The 22,431-nt window shown below is 42.4% G+C and overlaps 1 protein-coding gene across 1 annotated transcript in view; it reads left to right on the forward strand.

The window, feature by feature from the left end:
• SLC9A3 (solute carrier family 9 member A3) overlaps positions 1 to 22,431 on the forward strand; it is a 412,188-nt gene that overhangs the window by 365,039 nt on the left and 24,718 nt on the right. The window contains exons 12-13 of the mRNA XM_030209723.1: positions 4,037 to 4,166; positions 12,388 to 12,564. Of these exons, the coding sequence (XP_030065583.1) occupies positions 4,037 to 4,166; positions 12,388 to 12,564 (307 nt within the window). The remainder of the gene's footprint in view (positions 1 to 4,036; positions 4,167 to 12,387; positions 12,565 to 22,431) is intronic.

Here is a 22,431-nt window from a genome sequence, read left to right on the forward strand (position 1 = left end):
GGACCAAATCTAGTCACTTCCAAGCTTCTTGTTACCATGTTAGTCCGAAAATAGATCATGCTTCAGGAGTTCACAGGTCACCGACACAGAGCTACCATTGAGTGTAACACAGTCATTCTTGTCTTTTTTACATCCTCCTAATATCCTGAATACATGTATTGCATATATTTTGAAATGAAAAACAAGAGTACTCTATTGGAATATAATATGTAAGTTCAAACACCAGGAATGACCTAAAGTCATCCTACTGAAATGTTAATTAGCATATCTTTATATTTTCAAATAGTCATACCCTTACCACTGAATGCTAGTGTAATGCATTAAGAGATTTTTTTTGTAAATCATTCTCTGCTTGTAGAGCATGATCTACAGGCAGAAAATGGTTATTATATAATTGCACAAGTTTATACATAAATATGAGACTGATATTCAAACTGTAGTTATACTCTTTATACCATTCTAAATGTAAAACTATCTGGGAGTCTTACTCCATATGTTTAGAGAACACAGTTCTATAACTGGACACCACAATTTAGGCACCTAGATGCAGCACTCTGAGTGCTAATTCTATATTGGCATACTGGTACCAAGATTGTATTGTATTATATTATAAGACTAGTAAAAAAGGCCCGGTTCGGTAGGCAATGAAACGGGCGCTACCAAAGGTAATCCCTCACCCTCCCTCGCTGTCTCGCTCTGTCCCCTCTGAGACCCACGCCTCCCTCCCTCCCTTCCTTCCTTCCGAGTTCCAGGCCCCCCTCTCTCCCTTCCAGTTCAAGGCCCCCTCACGCCCCTCCCACTGAGTTACAGACTCCCCCTCCCTCCGATTTCAACACCCCACTCTGGGTTACTGACCCCTGGATCCCCCTGCCGCGACCCTCTCGAACCCCCCTTTCTGCCAAAAACCCTCCCCCACCGCCATCACATACCTGTGCTAACGGGGGACCCCGACAGCCGAAGTCCTTCTCTTTCTGCGCCGGCATTCCTTGCTGAATGGTCTGATCAAGTTTCTGTGCGTGCATCTGATGTCAGACGCACGCACAGAAACTTGATCAGATCATTCAGCAAGCAACGCCGCGGCAGCTGAGAAGAGGACTTCGGTTGTCGGGGGTTGGGGTCCCCCGTCAGCACACGTACATGACGGAGTTGGCTCACGCTGCTATGTTGTGATTGGGCACTGTCGCTGCTGACGCACCCGGAAGTGGGGGACATCATCATTTCAGGAGATGGATACAGAAGCATGAATGCCTCAAGATTTATGTTCACGCAGTCAGAACGTTGGAGGTGTGTTTTATTATATAGGATTCCATTATAGAATGCTAGTGTAAAGCGGCATCAGTGTGCCTGCTTTTAGGCACTCCCACTTAGGTCACGCTCAATAATAAATGTAAATGCACTTGCCTAAATGTGACACCTTAGTGCATAACTTACAGAATTCTTTAAGGGGCCCTTTTACTAAGCTGTAACTCCAAAATGGAGTTACCGCCCAACTACCGTGTGGCTCTTGCAGTAATTTCTTTTTGGCGTGTGTCCAAAAAAATATTTTTTATTTTTGGGCACGTGTAATGGACATGCACCAAGTGGCATTTGAAGCACGTAGGTCATTACCGCCCGGTTACCGCGTGAGTCTTTACCACTAGGTCAATGGCTGGCGGTAAGGTCTCAGACCCAAAATGGACGCGTGGCAATTTTGATTTTTTTACAGGTGCTCTGATAAATGATTCTGCGCGTGGCCAAAACACACACCTACACTACCGCAGGCCATTTTTCAGCACACCTTAGTAAAAGGACCCCTAATTTACAAGTATAAATGTTGGTCCTGCCCATACCCCACCCATGTCCCTCCCTCCGCCTGTACACACTAAGTGAATTGAGTGCATCAATAATAGAACAGGGCTGAGTACTTAACTATATGTGCAAGTGTATGTTTGCTTGCGTAAGTGTTAATGTTCTATAATTTTAGTCATGCTAATGGCACTTAACATTAGGCACCAAGTTATAGTATGAGAGGGGTAATTCTATAAGCAGTGTGCTTATAAGTAGGCGCCTATAGAAGTATATTCTATAAAGGGACATAGGCACTTACTATCCTTTATAGAATACTAGTGTAACCAGGTATATGCACATGTTACTCTTTATTGTAAGCTTTTATGCCAGCCATAGAGCTGGTGTAAATGCTTTGGCTAGATGTAGAGATAGAATAATATTAGTTATGCAGCTATAAGTTTAACGCATATAAGAGGTACCCTGCCCACACTCTGCTGAGGCTTTACCATATGTATGTCCACCTTGAAAATACGTGCTAACGAAGGTATTGGTATATTTATAGAATAGCACCTAGGCATATGCTCACCATTTACACATATATGTGTACACACATGTGCATATCCACTTTAAAGAACTGCATAAATTTGCAATATATGTAGTGCTATATGTATAGAAAAAGAGATGGTGACACAAACACTTGTATATTATATATATATATAGGCATTTACATTCAGTCTCTATATATTATGGCAGCTTGACCCCCTCGTGGTAGTACTGCAAAAATACTACAAGCGGTCACATGTGCCATTTTGAACCCAGAGCCCTGGGAAACTCTCTTAGCTCATTCCGTTGGAACACCAGTAATTGCTTTAGGTAGGCTGGGAGGGGGGGCTACAGGGGATTGGGTAACTAAGGGGTTCTTCTTTGTGTCTTCGGGAGGCTGGGACCATGCTTGGACTAATTTGGAAAGGTAGCTGAAGGCAGAAAGAGAGAAGGGGGGAGGAGGCTTCCAACATTTCTATATTTCCAGCCCCTTTCAGAAAGGCTTCCTGAGAGCACTGCAACCCAGTGTTCCTGGAGATCAGGATAACACAGCTTGCAAGTTTGATCACAAGTTGTATTATTCAATTTACTCTAGCTCAGTAACTCTCTACCCTCCCCACCCCTTAATGAGAGTAATTCTATAATTGGGCACCTATATATAGGTCCCCAAAGAATGCTTGATAGAAGCTTATTCTATAAAGGAAAATAGGCAGCTATTTTCCTTTATAAAATATTAGTCTAATAGGATTAGTCCAATAGGTGAAATACTTGTGCAATACGTAGGTGCAAGCACTTATGCTAGTCATAGAGCTGGCGTGTTTGTGCCTAAGTTCCAGAGATATGTGTATAACTTTGCACTCCACACACACTCTGTCCAGACTCCACCTATATGTATGCACACCCTCAAACTATGTGCTATCAATGATACACATGTATTTATAGAATAGGTCACAGGTGCATTTTTGGCATGACACACACATATGCACCTGCAAATGCACATATATGCTGATAGTCCAATGATTTACTTGGACTGTAAAACGTGCAGGACGTCAGACTCAGAAACAAAATGAAGGAAAAAGACTTCGGCTGGCAGGAGTTGGGGTCCACCGCCAGCAAAGGTAGGCGACGGCGTCCGGGTGGGGGTCGAGAGGGTCGTCGGCAGGTGGGGGGGGGGGGTCAGAGTTGTTGTTGTTGGTATTGGCGGTGCCGGGGGGGTGTTGGCAATGGCGTCGGGGGGGGGGGCGGCAGCGCCTGGGGGTGCTAAAATGTGCCCCCTCACCTCGGGCTCTGGACCCCCCTCCCGCCAAAGTCTGGCTACGCCCCTAGTCTAGATTAAGATTTTGTCAATTATTCTGAAAATGTTTTACTGAAAATTGATCTTATGCATGCTGACGAGAGCATGTGAACTTTTATGCGGAATGTGCATACGCCTTTTCAGATCCAAAGTTTGGGTAGACTTGGGGCAGAGTGGCAATGTACATGCAACCTTTATAATATGTGTGCGTATATGCACATATAATTTATACCTACCTTGGAGTTCAAGCATTTGTGTATTACTGGAGATAATTCTGGGAGCCTATTTTGTACAGTCTATGTTGTCTTTATGAAATAGATATTAAATCGGAGATTTGTATGAATTTTTTAAGCGCCCTTCATGTATTGATTAATATTTACACATTTATTTCAGTTTTTGTGAAATAATATGTACTTTCCTGTTGTGTTTTAGAAAAGAAAATGCTAGCATGGTTTGTTTGGATATGCAGGCCTTGGAACAACGGAGAAAAAGTATACGAGATACAGAAGATACGATCATTCATCACACTCTGCAGCAGTGCTTGTACAAACCCAGACAGGAGGTGAGTGACGAGCTATGCAGGAAAGATTCCAGAAGTGCAAGTTTGTTTAGAAACTCTAGATAATTCATTTCAGTTTAGGTCTTTTATACCTTTAATATCCTCTGTTTAGGCTTCAGTGCAATTTACAACATAAGTGGGACAACAGTTACAGATTTATAATTAAGGCATTGGGTGAATACTTTCTTACTGGTTAGATATAGTGTTATGAAGCATTATATGGTAAGATTATAGTCTGTGTTAAATTAGATATTTTTAAAGTTCATATGGGATCGATGATTGATGGGTGTTATACTGCAGTCTGTGGGAAGAAGAAGGTTTTTAGCTTCTTCCAGAAGATGAGGTAGTTATTCTCTGCTCTGATAGTCAGAGGGAGTGAGTTCCATAATGGGATCTCTGCCACTGAGAAGAGCAAGTTAAAGATCTTCTGGGATCGGATTCCCTTGTGAAACTGTGGGGCTAGGATCAATTGTTCTTTTAGTCTATTGGAGTGAACAATGCAGATAGATGAGATGTTGATCAGGAGTGCAGAGGTTGCACCTTGAAGAATCTGAAAGAATAGGCAGGCAACGTTAAACTTATTTCTTTCAGCTAGTGTATCTATTCAGTTTGAAAAGTAATCTTTCTGCTGTGTTCCATATGATCTGTAATTTGTTTTGATGTTTGTCTTAATGCCAAGAAATAGGGCATTGTAGTGGTCCAGGCACAGTAGGATAAGTATTTGTACTAGTAAAGCAAAGGCTTTTTGAGTAAAGAGTGACATGATTAGACGAAGTTGTCTCATTTTTAACATTTGTTTTGTTCCATAAGTGCATAAGTATTGCCATACTGGGACAGACCAAAGGTCCATCAAGCCCAGCATCCTGTTTCCAACAGTGGCCAATCCAGGTCACAAATACCTGGCAAGATCCCGAAAAAAGTACAAAACATTTTATACTGCTTATCCCAGAAATAGTGGATTTTCCCCAAATCCAATTTAATAATGGTCTATAGACTTTTCCTTTAGGAAGCCGTCCAAACCTTTTTAAAACTCTGCTAAGCTAATTGCCTTTTACCACATTCTCTGGCAATGAATTCCAGAGTTTAATTACACGTTGAATGAAGAAACATTTTCTCCAATTCATTTTAAATTTACTACTTTGTAGCTTCATCGCATGCCCGCTAGTCCTAGTACTTTTGGAAAACGTAAACAGACGTAGTTGGTTGATATGGGGTGTGAATGATAGGGAGAAGTCAAGGATGTCTCCAAGGACTCTGGCTTCTGATTCAACTAAGTGATGTTCTTGGGTAGTGTTATTGAGGTTGGGACCTCAGCTACTTGATTCCAGAACCAGAGAATCTTTGTCTTTTGGGTGTTTATCTAGCTGCGGCTAGGAAAGCGAATAGAATGTTGGGTGTTATTAGGAAGGGTATGGAGTCCAGGTGTGCGGATGTTATAATGCCGTTGTATCGCTCCATGGTGCGACCGCACCTGGAGTATTGTGTTCAGTACTGGTCTCCGTATCTCAAAAAAGATATAGTAGAATTGGAAAAGGTACAGCGAAGGGCGACGAAAATGATAGTGGGGATGGGACGACTTTCCTATGAAGAGAGGCTGAGAAGGCTAGGGCTTTTCAGCTTGGAGAAGAGACGGCTGAGGGGAGATATGATAGAAGTGTATAAAATAATGAGTGGAATGGATCGGGTGGATGTGAAGCGACTGTTCACGCTATCCAAAAATACTAGGACTAGAGGGCATGAGTTGAAGCTACAGTGTGGTAAATTTAAAACGAATCGGAGAAAATTTTTCTTCACCCAACGTGTAATTAGACTCTGGAATTCGTTGCCGGAGAACGTGGTACGGGCGGTTAGCTTGACGGAGTTTAAAAAGGGGTTAGATAGATTCCTAAAGGACAAGTCCATAGACCGCTATTAAATGGACTTGGAAAAATTCCGCATTTTTAGGTATAACTTGTCTGGAATGTTTTTACGTTTGGGGAGCGTGCCAGGTGCCCTTGACCTGGATTGGCCACTGTCGGTGACAGGATGCTGGGCTAGATGGACCTTTGGTCTTTCCCAGTATGGCACTACTTATGTACTTATGTACTTATGTTTGTTTGCCAGGGCCTAGATCTGAAGGGTGTGAGTCCCGATTGTTGCCATTCAGGTTGAATCTTGGTATGAGGATGTCAGAGGTAGAAGGAGCATGATGTTGTCCACGTATGATAGTAATAGTTCTCCTCAGCCCAGGTGTATAGAGCTAAGAAGTTAAAAAAAAATAGCGGCGAGCGGGATTCTTGAGGAACTCCACATTTCGGAATCCAGTATTTTGAAAGGTTTTTGTTTTGTTTCACTGAGTAGCTTCGGTTTGAGAGGAGTTCATTGAACCATCTGAGGACTGGTCTGGTTATTCCAATCTGATTCAGATGTTCCAATAACATTAGGTGATCCATTGCATCGAACGCCACTGAGATATCGAACTGCAGTAGTAGAACTTGATCTCCTTTGCATAGGTGGTGTTTGACATATGTTTTTAGTTCTACAAGGAGGGTTTCATTTCTGTGTGTGGATCTGAATTCAAATTGGGACTGGTGTAGTGTTGACTATATGTCCAGATATTTGGAAAATTGTTTACTAATATATGATTCAAGCATTTTTGTAAAGAGTGGTATACTTGCTACTGGGCGATGATTTGTTGCAGAGGCAGTGTCTAACCCTGAACCCTTTAAGTAGTGGTGTGAGAATGATTTTGCCCATATCTGGAAGAAGATAGCCAGAATCAAGTAGCCCATTTAGGCAGTCTGTTAGTCATTGAACCACCTCTGTCGGGGTGGTTTGGAACAAGAATTCTGGACAAAAGTCTAGGAAGCGATGTGAGCGTGAGCATTTTAGTAGTAGTGATTTTATGTCTTCAGTTGATAGTGGTTGGAAGGATTCCCATAGTTGGTTTGCTTTAATTCCCTGACTTGAATCTAGGGTGGATTTGACTCCTCAGTCATGGTCTTTTAGATTTTTTTTTCTTTTGGATTATATTTGGCTAGGTCAACTCTAATTTGATTGACCTTGCTTTCAAAGTAGTCAGCTAGGTATTGAGTGGAGGGACATACTTATTGCTCTTTATCAGGAGAGTGGATGGAGGTGAGGCTCCTAACTAGGGTGAATATTTTTTTATTGTCAAGGGTATCTTGGCCCACTAGGGTGCTGTAGTATTTTTACTTGGAATCAGTTACTTTTTGTTTGTAGTGACGAAAGGAGAGTTTCCAATTGGTTCTGTAATCTGTAAATTTGCTTGTTCTCCATTTCTTTTCAAGGTTTCTACATTTTTGATTTAGTTATGACAGCTCTTTTGACAACCAGAGTGATTTTCGAGTTGCTTTGACCTTTTTGGTAGTAATTGGTGCTATTTTATCCAAGAATGTTTTGACTTTGGAGTCCAATTCCGATTTTACAGATTCTTGTGTGGGGCTTTCAAAGGTAAAGGCATAGGCGGTCGGTGGCCCAACTGTTTGGGGAGGCTAAAGGAGGCGGGGTTAGGGGTGGGGCCAGGGGCCAGGCTTACATTCATAATTGTTTGACAACACAGAAAAAAAATAAGTAAAAATAAGTCACAATTAATACCTTTTATTAAATTTAGATATTAAATATGTATCATATGTCAAAGAATAAAGTGTTTGCTGAAAGCATGTACTAACCACAATTGCTCAACTGCAAAACACAATGCACAAATTTGTGCAAAAACACACTCATAAACCTTACTGTACCATAACACTGGGCAGACCCTAATAAACCAATATACCACCCATACGGAAAATGCAGACCATCAACAATATGAAACAAGGGATCATAATATCACAATTCTCATGTAGAGCCACAAAACACCCTTTTAGGGTGGAAAGTGTTCACAATGAGCTCCTTTTATGAACGACTATATGTAGATCCTTCAAGAGGTAGTGTGTCATGATTTAGGCTCTAAAACCCTTTCTGATGATTTGGTGCCACCTCAGTAAGGCCAATACACAATCTCTCCACTGCAAAACACTATACACAAACTTGTGCAAAAACACACTCATAGCCTTACCAAACCATAACAGTACTAATTCCAAGGACAGGACGAGCTAAACCTTATGCATGGAAAGGCAGCACTGTAATTACACCGGGCTCTAAAACACCAGTGCACAACCTAGTGAAACAAAAAAAAAAAACCCAAAAGGGCTGAAAATACTACACGCTAGCAGAATACTGCACCTTGATCACATGAAAAACACATGACACAACAGATATGAAGGCAAAATACTGAACTGGAAAGTTACCTCAAGAAGTCAGACTCAGCATGCAGTTATACTAGAAAAATTGAAATTTACATGCAAAACATCACAGATGCACATTTCCAAAAGCTGACATATTCCAGTTAATAAATTCTGAATAAAATACTTTTTTCTACCTTTGTTGTCTGATCGTTTAGTTTTTCTATTCGCTTTGGTCCCAGTGTCTTCTGTTTTATGCAGTGTCTTCTTTCCATTTGATATTTTTTCTCTCACCATGTCCACCATCCTCCTGTGTCCTTATGCATCCTGTCTACCATCTGTAGCCCTGTCCCTATCCTTCAGTATCCCGATCCAGCTCTTAAATTCAACAGTTTCTCCTCCATCTATATCCAGCATTTCTCCTCACTCCCCTCCATCCATGTCCAGCACCTTCTCTCTTTCTCTCCTACCATTCTATCCAGTGATATCCCTCTTTCTCTCTCCATCCTTCCACCCATTATCCTCTCCCAATCCTTCCGTCCATTCTCTTCCTCTATCTCCCCTTCCTTCTAGACAGTTCTCTCTCTTGACCCTTTTCCATTCAGCATGTCCTCTCTCACCCCATCCTTCCAGTGTCTTTCCTCTTTCCCTCCCTACCAGTTTCTTCCCTCCTTCCAGCATTTTTCCTCTTTCTCCCTCCTTTCATCCAGCCAGCATTTCTCAGTCTGACAGCTAGGGTCTCCCCCAGTTTCTCCCCAGCAGCTTCTCTCTCTCTCTCTCCTGCCCATGTCCCCTCTTTCTCTCCCCATCTCTCTCTGGCTCTCCCCTGCTCTTTTCCATGGCCCCTCTTTCTCTCCCCATCTCTTTCTGGCTCTCCCCTGCTTTTTTCCATGTCCCTGGCTCTCCCCTGTTCTTTTCCATGGCCCCTCTTTCTCTCCCCATCTCTTTCTGGCTCTCCCCTGCTTTTTTCCATGTCCCTGGCTCTCCCCTGCTCTTTTCCATAGCCCCTCTTTCGCTCCCCATTTCTTTCTAGCTCTCCCCTGCTTTTTTTTCCATATCCCTGGCTCTCCCCTGCTCTTTTCCATAGCCCCTCTTTCTCTCCCCATTTCTTTCTGGCTCTCCCCTGCTTTTTTCCATGTCCCTGGCTCTCCCCTGTTCTTTTCCATGGCCCCTCTTTCTCTCCCCATCTCTTTCTGGCTCTCCCCTGCTTTTTTCCATGTCCCTGGCTCTCCCCTGTTCTTTTCCATAGCCCCTCTTTCTCTCCCCATTTCTTTCTGGCTCTCCCCTGCTTTTTTTCCATATCCCTGGCTCTCCCCTGCTCTTTTCCATAGCCCCTCTTTCTCTCCCCATTTCTTTCTGGCTCTCCCCTGCTTTTTTCCATGTCCCTGGCTCTCCCCTGCTCTTTTCAATGTCCCCTCTTTCTCTCCCTATGGCTGTCTGGCTCTCCACTGCTCCTGTCCATGTCCCCTGGCTCTCCCCTGCTCTCCTTCTCTCTCCTCCTACCGTTTCCAGCCAGTGGCTACGTTCTCTTCTCTCCCTCCGGCCCGGGCCTCTTTACAGCAGCGCTGACAGAAGAAGAAAAAGAAGCGCGGGGCCGCAGCAGCCTTCAGACATGCACTGTTGGCTCTACCAGTCCTCTGCCCCTGGAACGGGAAATTGACGTCACGGGGCAGAGACCGGCAGAGCCAACAGCGCATGTCTGAAGGCTGCTGCGGCCCCGCGCTTCTTTTTCTTCTTATCAGCGTAGGTGTCGTTCCTGGCTGCCGCTGCGCTGCTCAATAGAAGTGGCAGCAGAAGATTTCATCGGGAGTCTCGGGCTACATTTGGAGAGGGAGGCAAGTGGGGCTGCGGGAAGGTCACAGCTGGGCTGGGGAGGCTTAGCCTCCCCAAGACTCTTATACGGGGCGCCTATGGGTAAAGGAATTTTTAGCTCATTCCAGAAGTTGGATTTGTCGATTTTCCCTCTAGTGGATATTAGCTTAACAGGGTGATGGTTGGGGTGGTTTGATAGGCAGATATTAATGGTAAAGTCCAGTTGGAAGTGATCAGACCATGGTATAGGCTTCCATATGGAAGATCCAATCAGATTAAACATAAACATAAAGGAATCCTGTGCAGAAGGAATGGATCCTCAGGAGCTTAGTCGAGATCAGGTGGCAGAGCCAGTGGTGGGAGGCGGGGCTGGTGGTTGGAAGGCGGGGATAGTGCTGGGCAGACTTATACGGTCTGTGCCAGAGCCGGTGGTGGGAGGCGGGACTGGTGGCTGGGAGGTGGGGATAGTGCTGGGCAGACTTATACGGTCTGCGCCAGAGCCAGTGGTGGGAGGCGAGACTGGTGGTTGGGAGGCGGGGATAGTGCTGGACAGACTTATACGGTCTGTGGCCTGAAGAGGACAGATACAAATCAAAGTAGGGTATACACAAAAAGTAGCACATATGAGTTTATCTTGTTGGGCAGACTGGATGGACCGTGCAGGTCTTTTTATGCTGTCATCTACTATGTTACTATCCAGCTCATAATCGAAAGTGATCGCTGGCCATTTCCAAACACAAATCGGGAGATGGCCGGAGATCTCGGAAAAGCGGCAAAATCGGTATAATTGAAAGCTGCTTTTTTTTGACAGCATCGCCGCTTTCCCGTCGCCTCGCTGGCGAAAGTTCAAAGGGGTGTGTCGGCGGCAAAGCGAAGGCGGGGTATGGGCGTGGCTACCAGATAGCTGGCTTTCGCCGATAATGGAAAAAAAAATACGGCGTTAAGCAGTATTTCGCCGGGTTTACTTGGTCCTTTTACTTTCACAACCAAGCCTCAAAAAGGTGCCCAAACTGACCACATGACCACCGGAAGGAAGCGGAGATGACCTCCCCGTACTCCCCCAGTGGTCACTAACCCCCTCCCACCAAAAAAACCCCACTTTAAACACTTTTCTTTCCAGCCTGTATGCTAGCCTCAAATGTCGTACCCACCTCCATGGCAGCAGAATGTGTTCTGTCCTCCGACAGCCTTTTGCTGCTTGTGATGTGGCTCTGGGGTGAGTGTGACACCTTTTCTGTTATTTGCACTGCAGAGTCACATCAGCAATGCATTGTGGTGGGTGTAGGTATTGGTAGTTGGTAGGCTGTACTCCCCTGGTGCTTTCCCCCTGCTTACTGGGTCAGAGTGTGCCCCGTTTTGTTTCCTGTTGTAGTCCATGCGGAAGTGGCCATTTTTGTAAGCCAGTTTTAGTTCCCTTTCCTGTGTTACCCACGTTACAGAACTTAGTTATTACCTTGAATGGTGCTGAAAGAGGGCATTGTACACCATTGTGCCAGCTCTGACCTACTACTAATCTTAGTACCAGTGGGGCACAACCTCTGATCTGCAGTTAACTGTGAGTAAACGTGCATATTTCAAGAAAGGACTTTTTCAGAGAGATTAGTCTTCAGGTTTGAACTGGTGTGCCAAAGTTATACAGCAGCAATAAGTCCTAGAGGCTGTATGCAGGTCCCTGGAGCAGTTTTAGTGGGTGCAGTACATTTGTGGGTAGTGGTTTTTTTTTGGGGGGGGGGGGAGGCGGTTGGGGGGGCTCAGCTCCCAAAGTAAGGGAGCTATGCACGTGGGAGCTTTTCTGAAGTCCACCGCAGTGACCCCTAGGGAGCCCGGTTGGTGTCCTGGCATGTCAGGGGGGCCAGTGCAGTAAAAATGCTGGCTCCTCCCACGGCCAAATGCCTTGAATTTGGCTGGGGTTTGAGATGGCCGACATAACTTTCCATTATCGCTAAAAAACGAAGCCGGCCATCTCAAACCCCGGCCAAATTCAAGGCATTTGGCTGGCCGGAACCGTATTATCGAAACAAAAGATGGCCGGCCATCTTTTTTGAAAATACGGGTCTGGCCAGCTGTTTGCGGCGCCACCAAAATACATCGCCGGCCATGTATTTCGCCGGCGCCGTTCGATTATTCCCCTCTATGTAATCTAATCTAGGTTGCCTGTTTTTACTATTCTCCTTTCTTCCTCTCTACAGCACATACATCTGTACAGTCGGCATGAATTGGTACAAGATGAAGATGGAAAACAGAACAAAGAGATCTTCCAGAGAACAATGAAAAAGCGTTTGGAGTCTTTCAAGTCTACAAAACTTGGAATAAAGCACTCAAAAATAATCAATAGAAACTATAAGAGAGATCAAGGACAAAAGAGGGTAAGAAGAAATTGGCTAGTTAATTTGCACACAGCCAGTTTTACTGTGTGAACCATTCCTCAGGTTTTTAATTGATGACTCCTGCCAGTTTTGTTCAGTGTGTTTGTTTTCTGATGTCAGCTGATAACTTTGGTTATTTCCTTATGAATACAAAAATTACTTTTTGTGTATATAGGAATAAATATTCAGCTGACCACCGCAGGCAGACTTAGCCCCGGATATTCAGCGCCAGGCCATGTCTGGGCACCAACACTAAATATCCAGTGCTAATTTTTTATATGCTGACCATTGGAGCTTATGTGGGTCCCTGCCAATATTCAGCAGGGAGCTACATAATACGCTTATGCAGGCCCCAGCTGAATATCGGCCAGGACCCGCATAAAGGATGCCGGTGACCTCTGCTTCCCCAATTCCGATTTCGTTCTCCCTCCCACCACCCATCCCCTTCGAAGAAGATGAAGCCCCCTCCCCCCATTATCCTCCTCCTCCATCTTACCCCTCGAGTAAGGCAAGGCTGCCACAAGAGGTCGTTGTCAGACATTTTTGTGAGGCAGCCGCTAGGGGCAGTCATGAGTGGGGTTTGCTCCTACCCTTATCACCCCCACTGGACCACCTGGGACTTTAAGTAGGCCCAGGAGTGAGAGAAGATCAGAAGGGGGCTTCATCTTTTTCCCGGGGGGGGGGGGTGGAGGGAGGATCAGAGAGGGACATCAGCATGTTCAGTGGAGAGAGGTTGAGAGAGAGGGAGAGAAGGGATTGGCACCACTTCAGGCCAGTACCTGACCTAATATTCAGACCAGTGCTTGGTTAACTTTCTGCATGAAGTTAGGATAGCTGTTTTTCTGTCCTAACTTTATGTGGTTGCTTAGCCAGTTAGCAGATTGCAAACCGCCACTAATTGGATAAATGTCTGCTCGGCCTTCTCCGCCCCCAGACTGCCTAGAAACAATTTGGTTTCGACATGGGTGGTTAGAGGGGATATTCAGTTGCACTGTCCAGTTAGGTGCCCCTGAATATCAACCCCTTTGAATAATTTGTGTTGTCAGCAAATTTGATCACCTCACACATTATTCCCATTTTCAGATTATTTAAAAATATGTCAAAAAGCATCACTCCCAGTACAGATCCCTGGGGAGCCCCACTATTTACCCTTCTCCATTGAGAATATTGACCATTTAACTCTACTGTCTGTTTTCTGTCTTTTTACCAGTTCTTAATCCACAATAGGACACTGCCTCCTTACCCATGAATTTTTAATTTCCTCAGGAGTCATTCTTGAGGTACTTTGTCAAATGCCTTCTGAAAATCCAGATATACTTTACCAAACAGCTCACCTTTATCCATATGTTTATCACCCTTTCAGTGAAATGTAGCAGATTGGTGAGGAAAGATTTCCCTTTGCTAAATCCATGTTGGCTTTTGTCCCATTAATCCATGCCTATGTATATGCTCAGTAATTTTGTTCTTTATAATAGTCTCTACCATTTTGCCCAGCATTGACGTCAGGCTTACCAGTCTGTACTTTCCCAGATCAGCCCTGGAACCCTTTTTAAAAATAGGCATTTCCAGTGCTTTTTTTTTGTAGACAAAAAGGTACCAGTACTCATACAGGGCAACCTTAGGGATATGGAAAGGCAGGGTCACTAACTATGACCCCACCCTACAATAGTCACACCCCTTGAACTAGCCATGGAGTTTATAAAAAGGCATCATTGAAAATATTACACCAGTCCCTAAAATAACACATCTTTTACTGAGAAAACATAACAAACATCATTATCTACACAGAAACTATATATCAGCAGAATACTGCACCTCAGTTATATATACACAGAACACAGATAGAGCCTCACCAAATACAAAGTATGTTGGATTATTTGTAGTAAATAATTAGCAGATTTTATACACACGGCTTCAGCTTTAGAAATGTTAATTTCTTTTCTTCATCTCTCTCACATACACCCCAGAATAATTCACTGCCGAGTCACTTTAAAGTTGAAGTAACAAAACATCTGTTTACTCACAGTTTGTAGTTAGATTTATATTCAGACAGGCTTATATAAACATAATACTATACATTTGGATTATCAGCTCTTTCCATGAGCTTAGATGGTAATGGATGCTCACACCACAGATCCTCAGCTAGGAGAGATCATGAGCTCCATGTGCTGTGCCTAATCACCACAGGAAGTTGCATGGGTGTGACCTCTCTAGGAAATTCACATCAGAGGTCACAGAGTAATCACAGAGAAAAATTGGTGACAGACAATGCATGTAAAATACAATACATTATTCCAACAAACCCCTTCTCGTGCATAACTGTCATGCAATTATTAATTCATACAAAGTCCAAGCTTTATTCGCAGATTCTCAAAACGTTCTCTGGGTAACGGTTTGGTCATGATGTCAGCTGTCATCTCACTGGTGTGACAATAGTCTAGACTGATGACCCCTTCTTTCGCCAGCTCTCGCACGTTGTGATATTTCGTTGCGATGTGCTTGGTGCGTGACTGAACCTTGTCATTCTGTGACAGTCTGATGCAGCTCTGATTATCTTCCATTATCTGGATTGGTCTCTGTTCAGCTATTCCAAAATCCAGCAAAAGTTTTTCAATCCACATCAGTTCTCTGCATGCTTCTGATACAGCCACATATTCAGCTTCTGTAGAAGACAGACTCACAATACTTTGTTTATGACTGGCCCAAGAAATTTGTACATTTCCATACATAAACACATATCCACTTGTGGATTTATAATCAGAATGATCCCCTGCCCAATCTGAATCACAGTAACATATTAGTTTTGGATTACTATTGGCTGAAATCTTTAATTTACAATCAATGGTACCTTTTAAATACCTTACCATCCTTTTAACTGCAGTCCAATCTGATTTGGTAGGTGAGCTGACCCTTCTGCTCAAAATTCCTACTGCATTTGCTATATCAGCCCTGTATGTGGTAGTCAGATATAAAAGCTTACCTATGGCTGATCTATATTGGATGTTATCTGGTAAAGGTTCTCTTACTGTTTCATCCTTCAGAAAATCAGTGATCATGGGAGTGCTTACAACTTGGGCATCTTGCATACCTAAACTTTCAATAAGCTCATTTATTTTCTGCTTCTGGCTTAGAAGATAAGAACCATCATTTTGTTTCTCAATTTCTATACCAAGATAGTATGACACATTACCAAGTTCTTTTATCTCAACATTCAGGTTTAAATATTTTACAATGTCCTTGTACTCTTGCTCACTTTCGCTTGCAATGAGCAGATCATCAACAAAAGCTAAAATGTATGCATATTGTCCATTTCTGCACCTAGTGTACAAGCATTTATCTGCTTCACCTTGCTTAAATCCTAAATTTGTCAATATTTCATGCAATTTGTCATTCCAACATTTTGCACTTTGCTTTAATCCATAAAGACCTTTGTTTAATTTACACACTAGCTGTCTTTGTTTTGTATTTATGAAACCTGTTGGCTGTTCCATGTACAAGTCTTCAGTTATATCTCCATGAAGAAATGCTGTTTTCACATCAATGTGGTTGACTTGCATGCCTTTTGAGACTGCAATGCTCAGAAGTGTTCTAATTGTCGTGTGTTTCACTACAGGTGCAAACACTTCATCAAAATCTTCTCCATATTTTTGAAGATATCCCTTTGCGACTAATCTGGCTTTATACCTTTCCACTTTTCCTTGTGCATTCCTTTTTAACTTGAATACCCATTTGCATCCTATAGCTTTCTTGCCAGGAGGTAATTTTGTAAGAATCCAAGTTTTATTTTTATCCAATGCATCAATTTCTTCTTGTGCAGCTTTACGCCATTCAGCAGCTTCTTCTGCTGGCATTTTCTCAATCTCATCCCATGTTAAGGGCTCTTGAGCTTCTGCTGACTTTGTTAGGTAAGACAGTCTTGGGGGTGGAACACCTTTGTTTTCCCTGGATGAGCGTCTGACAACAGGTTGGTCCGACCTTTCCGCATCCTCTAAATCTGAGAGTCCTTCTCCAATTGATTCCCCTTCTCCAACTGTACTGTCTTCTGCAATGATCCTTTCTGTGTCTGCTTCCTCTGCCTGTTCCTCGTTAGATACAGATGAGTTGCTTTCAGACATCTGCCTTGGTATGGCATTTATATACACTGGCATGTCTATTATGGTTCTAGTTTCATATTCTGGATGATAAGGCTCATCTGGGATAATCCAGCCTTTATCAACCCTTTTGTTTTCATCAAAATATGTAACATGTCTTATGCCAACAATGCCAGTTTTCAGATTCAAAATTCTATATCCTTTGTGTCCTGGAGCATAGCCAACTAAAATGCCCCTTTCTGTTGTGGAATCCAGTTTATGCCTTCTTTGCTTTGGTACATGAGCATATGCTGTACTTCCAAATGTTCTTATGTGTGACAGGTTTGGCTTCCTACCATGCCATGTCTCATGTGGTGTGCGCTCAGCGCCTTTAGTTGGCATTCTGTTTTGTAGGTACACTGCTGTGAGAATGGCTTCCCCCCATAGTCTTTTAGGGAGATTGCTATCTGACAGCATACACCTGGTCATTTCCACAAGTGACCTAAATTTTCTCTCTGCAACAGAATTTTGCTCTGGTGTATAAGCTACTGTTGTGATATGCTGAATGCCTTCTTGTTCTAGAAATGTGCGCATGCTTTGTGAAGTGAACTCACCACCATTGTCGGTCTGAAGAACCTTTGGTTTTCTTTCAAATATATTGCTCACCATGGCTACGTATTTCTTCAGCATGTCTGTGACTTGACTTTTTTCTTTCAGCAAATAGGCCACACAATATCTAGAGAAATCATCCAAGAATATTAGCACAAATCTGTTATTTCCCAATGATGGGATATTAAACGGTCCACATAAGTCACTGTGTATTAAGTCCAGTACTTTATTACTCCTATTTCCTGTGTATGCAGGAAATGAGGGTCTTACACCTTTTTGAGTAACACAGTCTATGCATTTCTCCATTTTACCAGCATCTGCACTTATCTGAATGCCTGTGGCAAGTTGCTTACTGTAAAGATCCTGGATCACCTTAAAATCACGATGTCCCAGGCGGCGGTGCCAGATTTCCAGACTACATTTACCATCATTCTTCCTTACTTGCGCCATATGTGAGGCTTCACCTGAAATGCTCAGTTTATAAACATCATTATGCATAAAAGCTTCAGCATACACTTCATCATTTTTAGAGATTGTGCACTTACTGTTTTCAAAATGAATCACAAATCCCTTCTTATCTAATGTAGATACACTAAGCATATTGCAAACTGCTTGGGGAATATACAAGACATCACTTACAGGAATTTCTTTAACTTCGTTAGACACTTTGCATTTTAAGAATCCAATGCCTTTTGCTTGGATCTGAGTAGTCCCTGCGTTTGCAGTTTGAAGAATACCTTCTTCTGGACACATTTCCTGAAAGAAATCCTTACAATTGGTTAAATGGCATGTGCTCCCCGAATCCAAAATCCAAGTACTTTCATTTGAATTATTATTTACCATAGTCAAAGATTTTTCTGCCATTAGAAAACTCTTATGTTTATCATTGCTTGGAAAATTCTTTTGTTCCATTGGCTTAGGTGAGCTAGAGGGAGTGTTTTGTGTTTCCTTACACCATTTAGATACATGTCCCTCCTTTCCACATGAATAGCAAATCAGCTTGCCCTTGGGTGGAGTTTTCCCATAGCTCCGCCTTCCTCTATTCTTTGCCAAGAAATTTGTTTCATTTCTCTCTGACTTGCTTTGAGAACACATCTCCTCAGAATCATTAATTATGCATTCCTGCCTCAGTTTTGATGCTGCCTGTTCAAAAGATTGCCCTTCAATGGCTTCATTTACAGACCTAAAAACATCAAACTTCTTTGATAGTGAGGTAAAAAGAAATGCTCTTTTCAATGCATCACACATGGGAATTCCAGAAAGTTCTAACTTTTGAAATGAAGACATAAGATGCATAATGTGATCATTACATTTACTTTTATCCCTTAATTTGGTCTCATTTAACTCTGCTAACCAAATTGGTTGCTGTTTTGCATATGTAGTTGCATACATAGTTCTCAGTTTATTTAAAATGTCGTTTGCTGTATCTTTTGCCTCCACCAATATGGCTTGTTTCTCTGAGAGAGCTTCAAAAAACATGCACTTCACATAATAGTTTGCATTGTCCCATTCAGCCATATTTTCAGCTGTTCTGTTTTGGTCTAAACATATACTTAATTTCTTTGCTTGAAGGAGACATCTGAATCTTAGTTCCCACTGCTGATAATTAAATTCAGTTAATTTAGGCACCTTGAGAGAGTAGAAAAATGGTGAATTTCCTCCCTCAGCCATTTCTTAGCCTTCTGTCTGCTGTTTAGTGTGTGGGGGGAGAGAGAGACAGACTGAATCTTTCTTTTAAAACTTAAGAGAAAAATGTGGCTTTTTCACTGCCTGGTAATATTTCTCCCTTTTTTCAATTCCTGGGCTGGGCCCATAACCCTTTTGTTGGATTATTTGTAGTAAATAATTAGCAGATTTTATACACACAGCTTCAGCTTTAGAAATGTTAATTTCTTTTCTTCATCTCTCTCACATACACCCCAGAATAATTCACTGCTGAGTCACTTTAAAGTTGAAGTAACAAAACATCTGTTTACTCACAGTTTGTAGTTAGATTTATATTCAGACAGGCTTATATAAACATAATACTATACATTTGGATTATCAGCTCTTTCCATGTGCTTAGATGGTAATGGATGCTCACACCACAGATCCTCAGCTAGGAGAGATCATGAGCTCCATGTGCTGTGCCTAATCACCACAGGAAGTTGCATGGGTGTGACCTCTCTAGGAAATTCACATCAGAGGTCACAGAGTAATCACAGAGAAAAATTGGTGACAGACAATGCATGTAAAATACAATACATTATTCCAACAAAGTAAGTGGTAATTTATGCTACTGTTGCCGTTATGGATATATAGTTCAAGCATCCCATCGCATAGGGCAGGCATAAAAGGGGAGCATGGAACTGAAGTGACTAATCTAGCACTTCCCTTCCCTTTCCTTCAAAAAGATAAAAACAAGATGGAGTCAGTCCATAGGGCAGCTACTAAAATTTATTTATTTATTTATTTATTGCATTTGTATCCCACATTTTCCCACCCATTTGCAGGCTCAATGTGGCTTACAGAGTCCTGTTATGGTTTTGCCATTCCAGGATATTAGATATGATTAGTGATGTAAAAGTGTTAAATAGGGAAAGAAGAAAAGGTTTAGGTGGATAAATAAAGAGATTAAAGAAATTAGACTGTCGTAGTTGGCGAGGTGATTTAGTAGGTTATAGGTTTTCTTTATCAATAGAAATCAAACAAAATAAAACATGGAAAAGAAAATAAGATGATACCTTTTTTATTGGACATAACTTCTTCGTCAGATCGGAAATAAGCAAATGTGCTAGTTGACAGTGTATATAAGTGAAAACATTCAAGCATTACTATGACAGTCTGACAGGGTGGGAGGATAGGGGTGGGTAGGAGGTATACATGGGGACATCAAAGCATATCATTGATATTCTAACAGGATGGGTATGGATAGGTGAGGGGTGGGGTGATCATCAGAGAAATACAGCTTTATGGTTTATAATGGGCTAGGAACCCCAGATCCTTGTTAAGTCCTTTCTGTTGGGTGTTAAAATATTCAATCATTCTGACTTCAAAGGTCTTACGTTCTTGTATGGTTTTAAAGTTACCTTTCAGGATTCTCACTGTGAAGTCACTGGTACAGTGTCCTGGTCCTGTAAAATGCTGACCAACAGGGGTGGGAGCCTTACTGGCACCAGTATTGTTCATGTGATGTCTATGTAAATTGAATCTTGTCTTAAGCATCTGGCCTGTTTCTCCAATATAGCATCCTTCGTTACATTTTTTACACTGAATGATATATACCACATTGGAAGATGAGCAAGTGAAAAATTCCTTTATGTTGAATATCTTTCCTTTGTGGATGACTGTGGGGTCCTGTGAAATGTTTTGGCATAGTTTGCAACTGGATAAATTACAGGGAAGTATGCCCTTCTGTTCCTTTTAAGTCTGTGATGGAAGTTTACTTCTGATTAGCTTGTGTTTTAAGTTGGGTGGCTGTCGGAAGGCCAGTACAGGTGGGGATGGGAATATCTCTTTCAGTAATTCATCCTCCTGGAGTATAGGTTGTAGATCTCTTATGATTTTCCTCAGTTTTTCCAGCTCTGGATTGTATGTCACTACAAGGGGGATTCTGTCTGTGGCTTTTTTTCTCCTTGTACTGTAGCAGATTCTCCCAGGGTGTTTTGAGGGAGGAGGCAATATTCTTGGAGATTATTTTGGGGTTGTAGCCTTTCTGTATGAAGGATGCAGTCAGGCTTTTAAGGTGTCTGTCTCTGTCCCCTGGGTCAGAGCAGATACGGTGGTATCTTGTGGCTTGGCTGTAAATGATGGATCTTTTTGTATGTGAAGGATGGAAGCTGGAGTTGTGGAGGTAGCTGCATCTGTCTGTGGGTTTCTTGTATATAGGTGTTTGTATACAGCCATCACTGATTGAGACCGTGGTGTCCAAAAAATTGACTTTTTCTGGGGAGTAGTCAATTTTGAATCTGATTGTAGGATGGTATGTATTGAAGGAAGAATAAAATTGTTTCAGAGTTTCTTCACCCTCCGTCCAAATCATAAAAATGTCATCGATGTACCGGTAGTATTTTAGAGGTTTGGTCTGGTGTGTATTCAGAAATGTCTCTTCCAGCTCAGCCATAAAAAGGTTGGCATATTGGGGTGCTGTCCTGGTGCCGATCGCAGTGCCCATTATTTGTAGATAGATATCATTGTTAAAGCGGAAGTAGTTGTGAGTTAAAATGAATTTGATTAATTTTGTAATAGTTTCTGGTGAGTATTGATGGTCCAGTGTGGATTTAATTTAGGAGTCTTCCACATGCAGCTATGCCATCCGCATGTGAAATGTTGCTGTATAGTGATTCTACATCCATCGTGACCACGGTCACTCCTCTACTTAGGTTTTCTTTGTAAGCCTTGTTGAAGAGATGTGTCTTCAGAGATTTTCGAAAGTTGGTTATTTCTTCGATGATTTTCAAGGTAGTAGGTAATGCATTCCACAACTGCGTGCTCGTGTAAGAGAAGGTAGTTGCATGCATCAGCTTGTATTTTAGTCCTTTGCAGCTGGGCAAGTGTAGATTCAGAAATTTGCGCGATGATCTTTTGGCATTTCTGGGCGGCAAGTCCACAAGGTTTAGCATATAGGTTGGGGCATCTGCGTGGATGATTTTGTGAACAATCGTGCAGACCTTGAACGTGATGCGTTCCTTAAGTGGGAGCCAATGAAGTTTCTCTCTTAGGGGTTTTGCTCTTTCATATTTAGTTTTTCCAAATATGAGTCTGGCGGCGGTATTTTGGGCTGTTTGGAGTTTTTTGATGTTCTGTTCTTTACATCCAGCGTACAGTGCATTGCAGTAGTCCAGGTGACTCAGTACCATTGATTGTACCAGGGAACGGAAGACGTATCTCGGGAAGAAAGGTTTTACTCTTTTGAGTTTCCACATGGATTGGAACATCTTTTTCGTCGTGTTCTTCAAGTGGGCATCGAGTGTGAGGTTTCGATCAATGGTAACTCCAAGAATTTTCAGATTTTGTGAGATCGGAAGGCAACGGTATGGTGTGGTTATGGTGGTGAAGTTGTTTCTGTTATGTTGTGATGTGAGTACAAGACATTGTGTTTTTCTGCGTCGAGTTTTAGCTGGAATGCATCCACCCAGGAGTGCATGATAACAGTGATCATAATATGATCGGTTTTGATATTGGCATTGAAGGAAGTGAAACTAGGAAA

This window comes from Microcaecilia unicolor, chromosome 1 (assembly GCF_901765095.1).
Source record: "Microcaecilia unicolor chromosome 1, aMicUni1.1, whole genome shotgun sequence".
In the NCBI taxonomy this organism is placed as follows: Eukaryota; Metazoa; Chordata; class Amphibia; order Gymnophiona; family Siphonopidae; genus Microcaecilia; species Microcaecilia unicolor.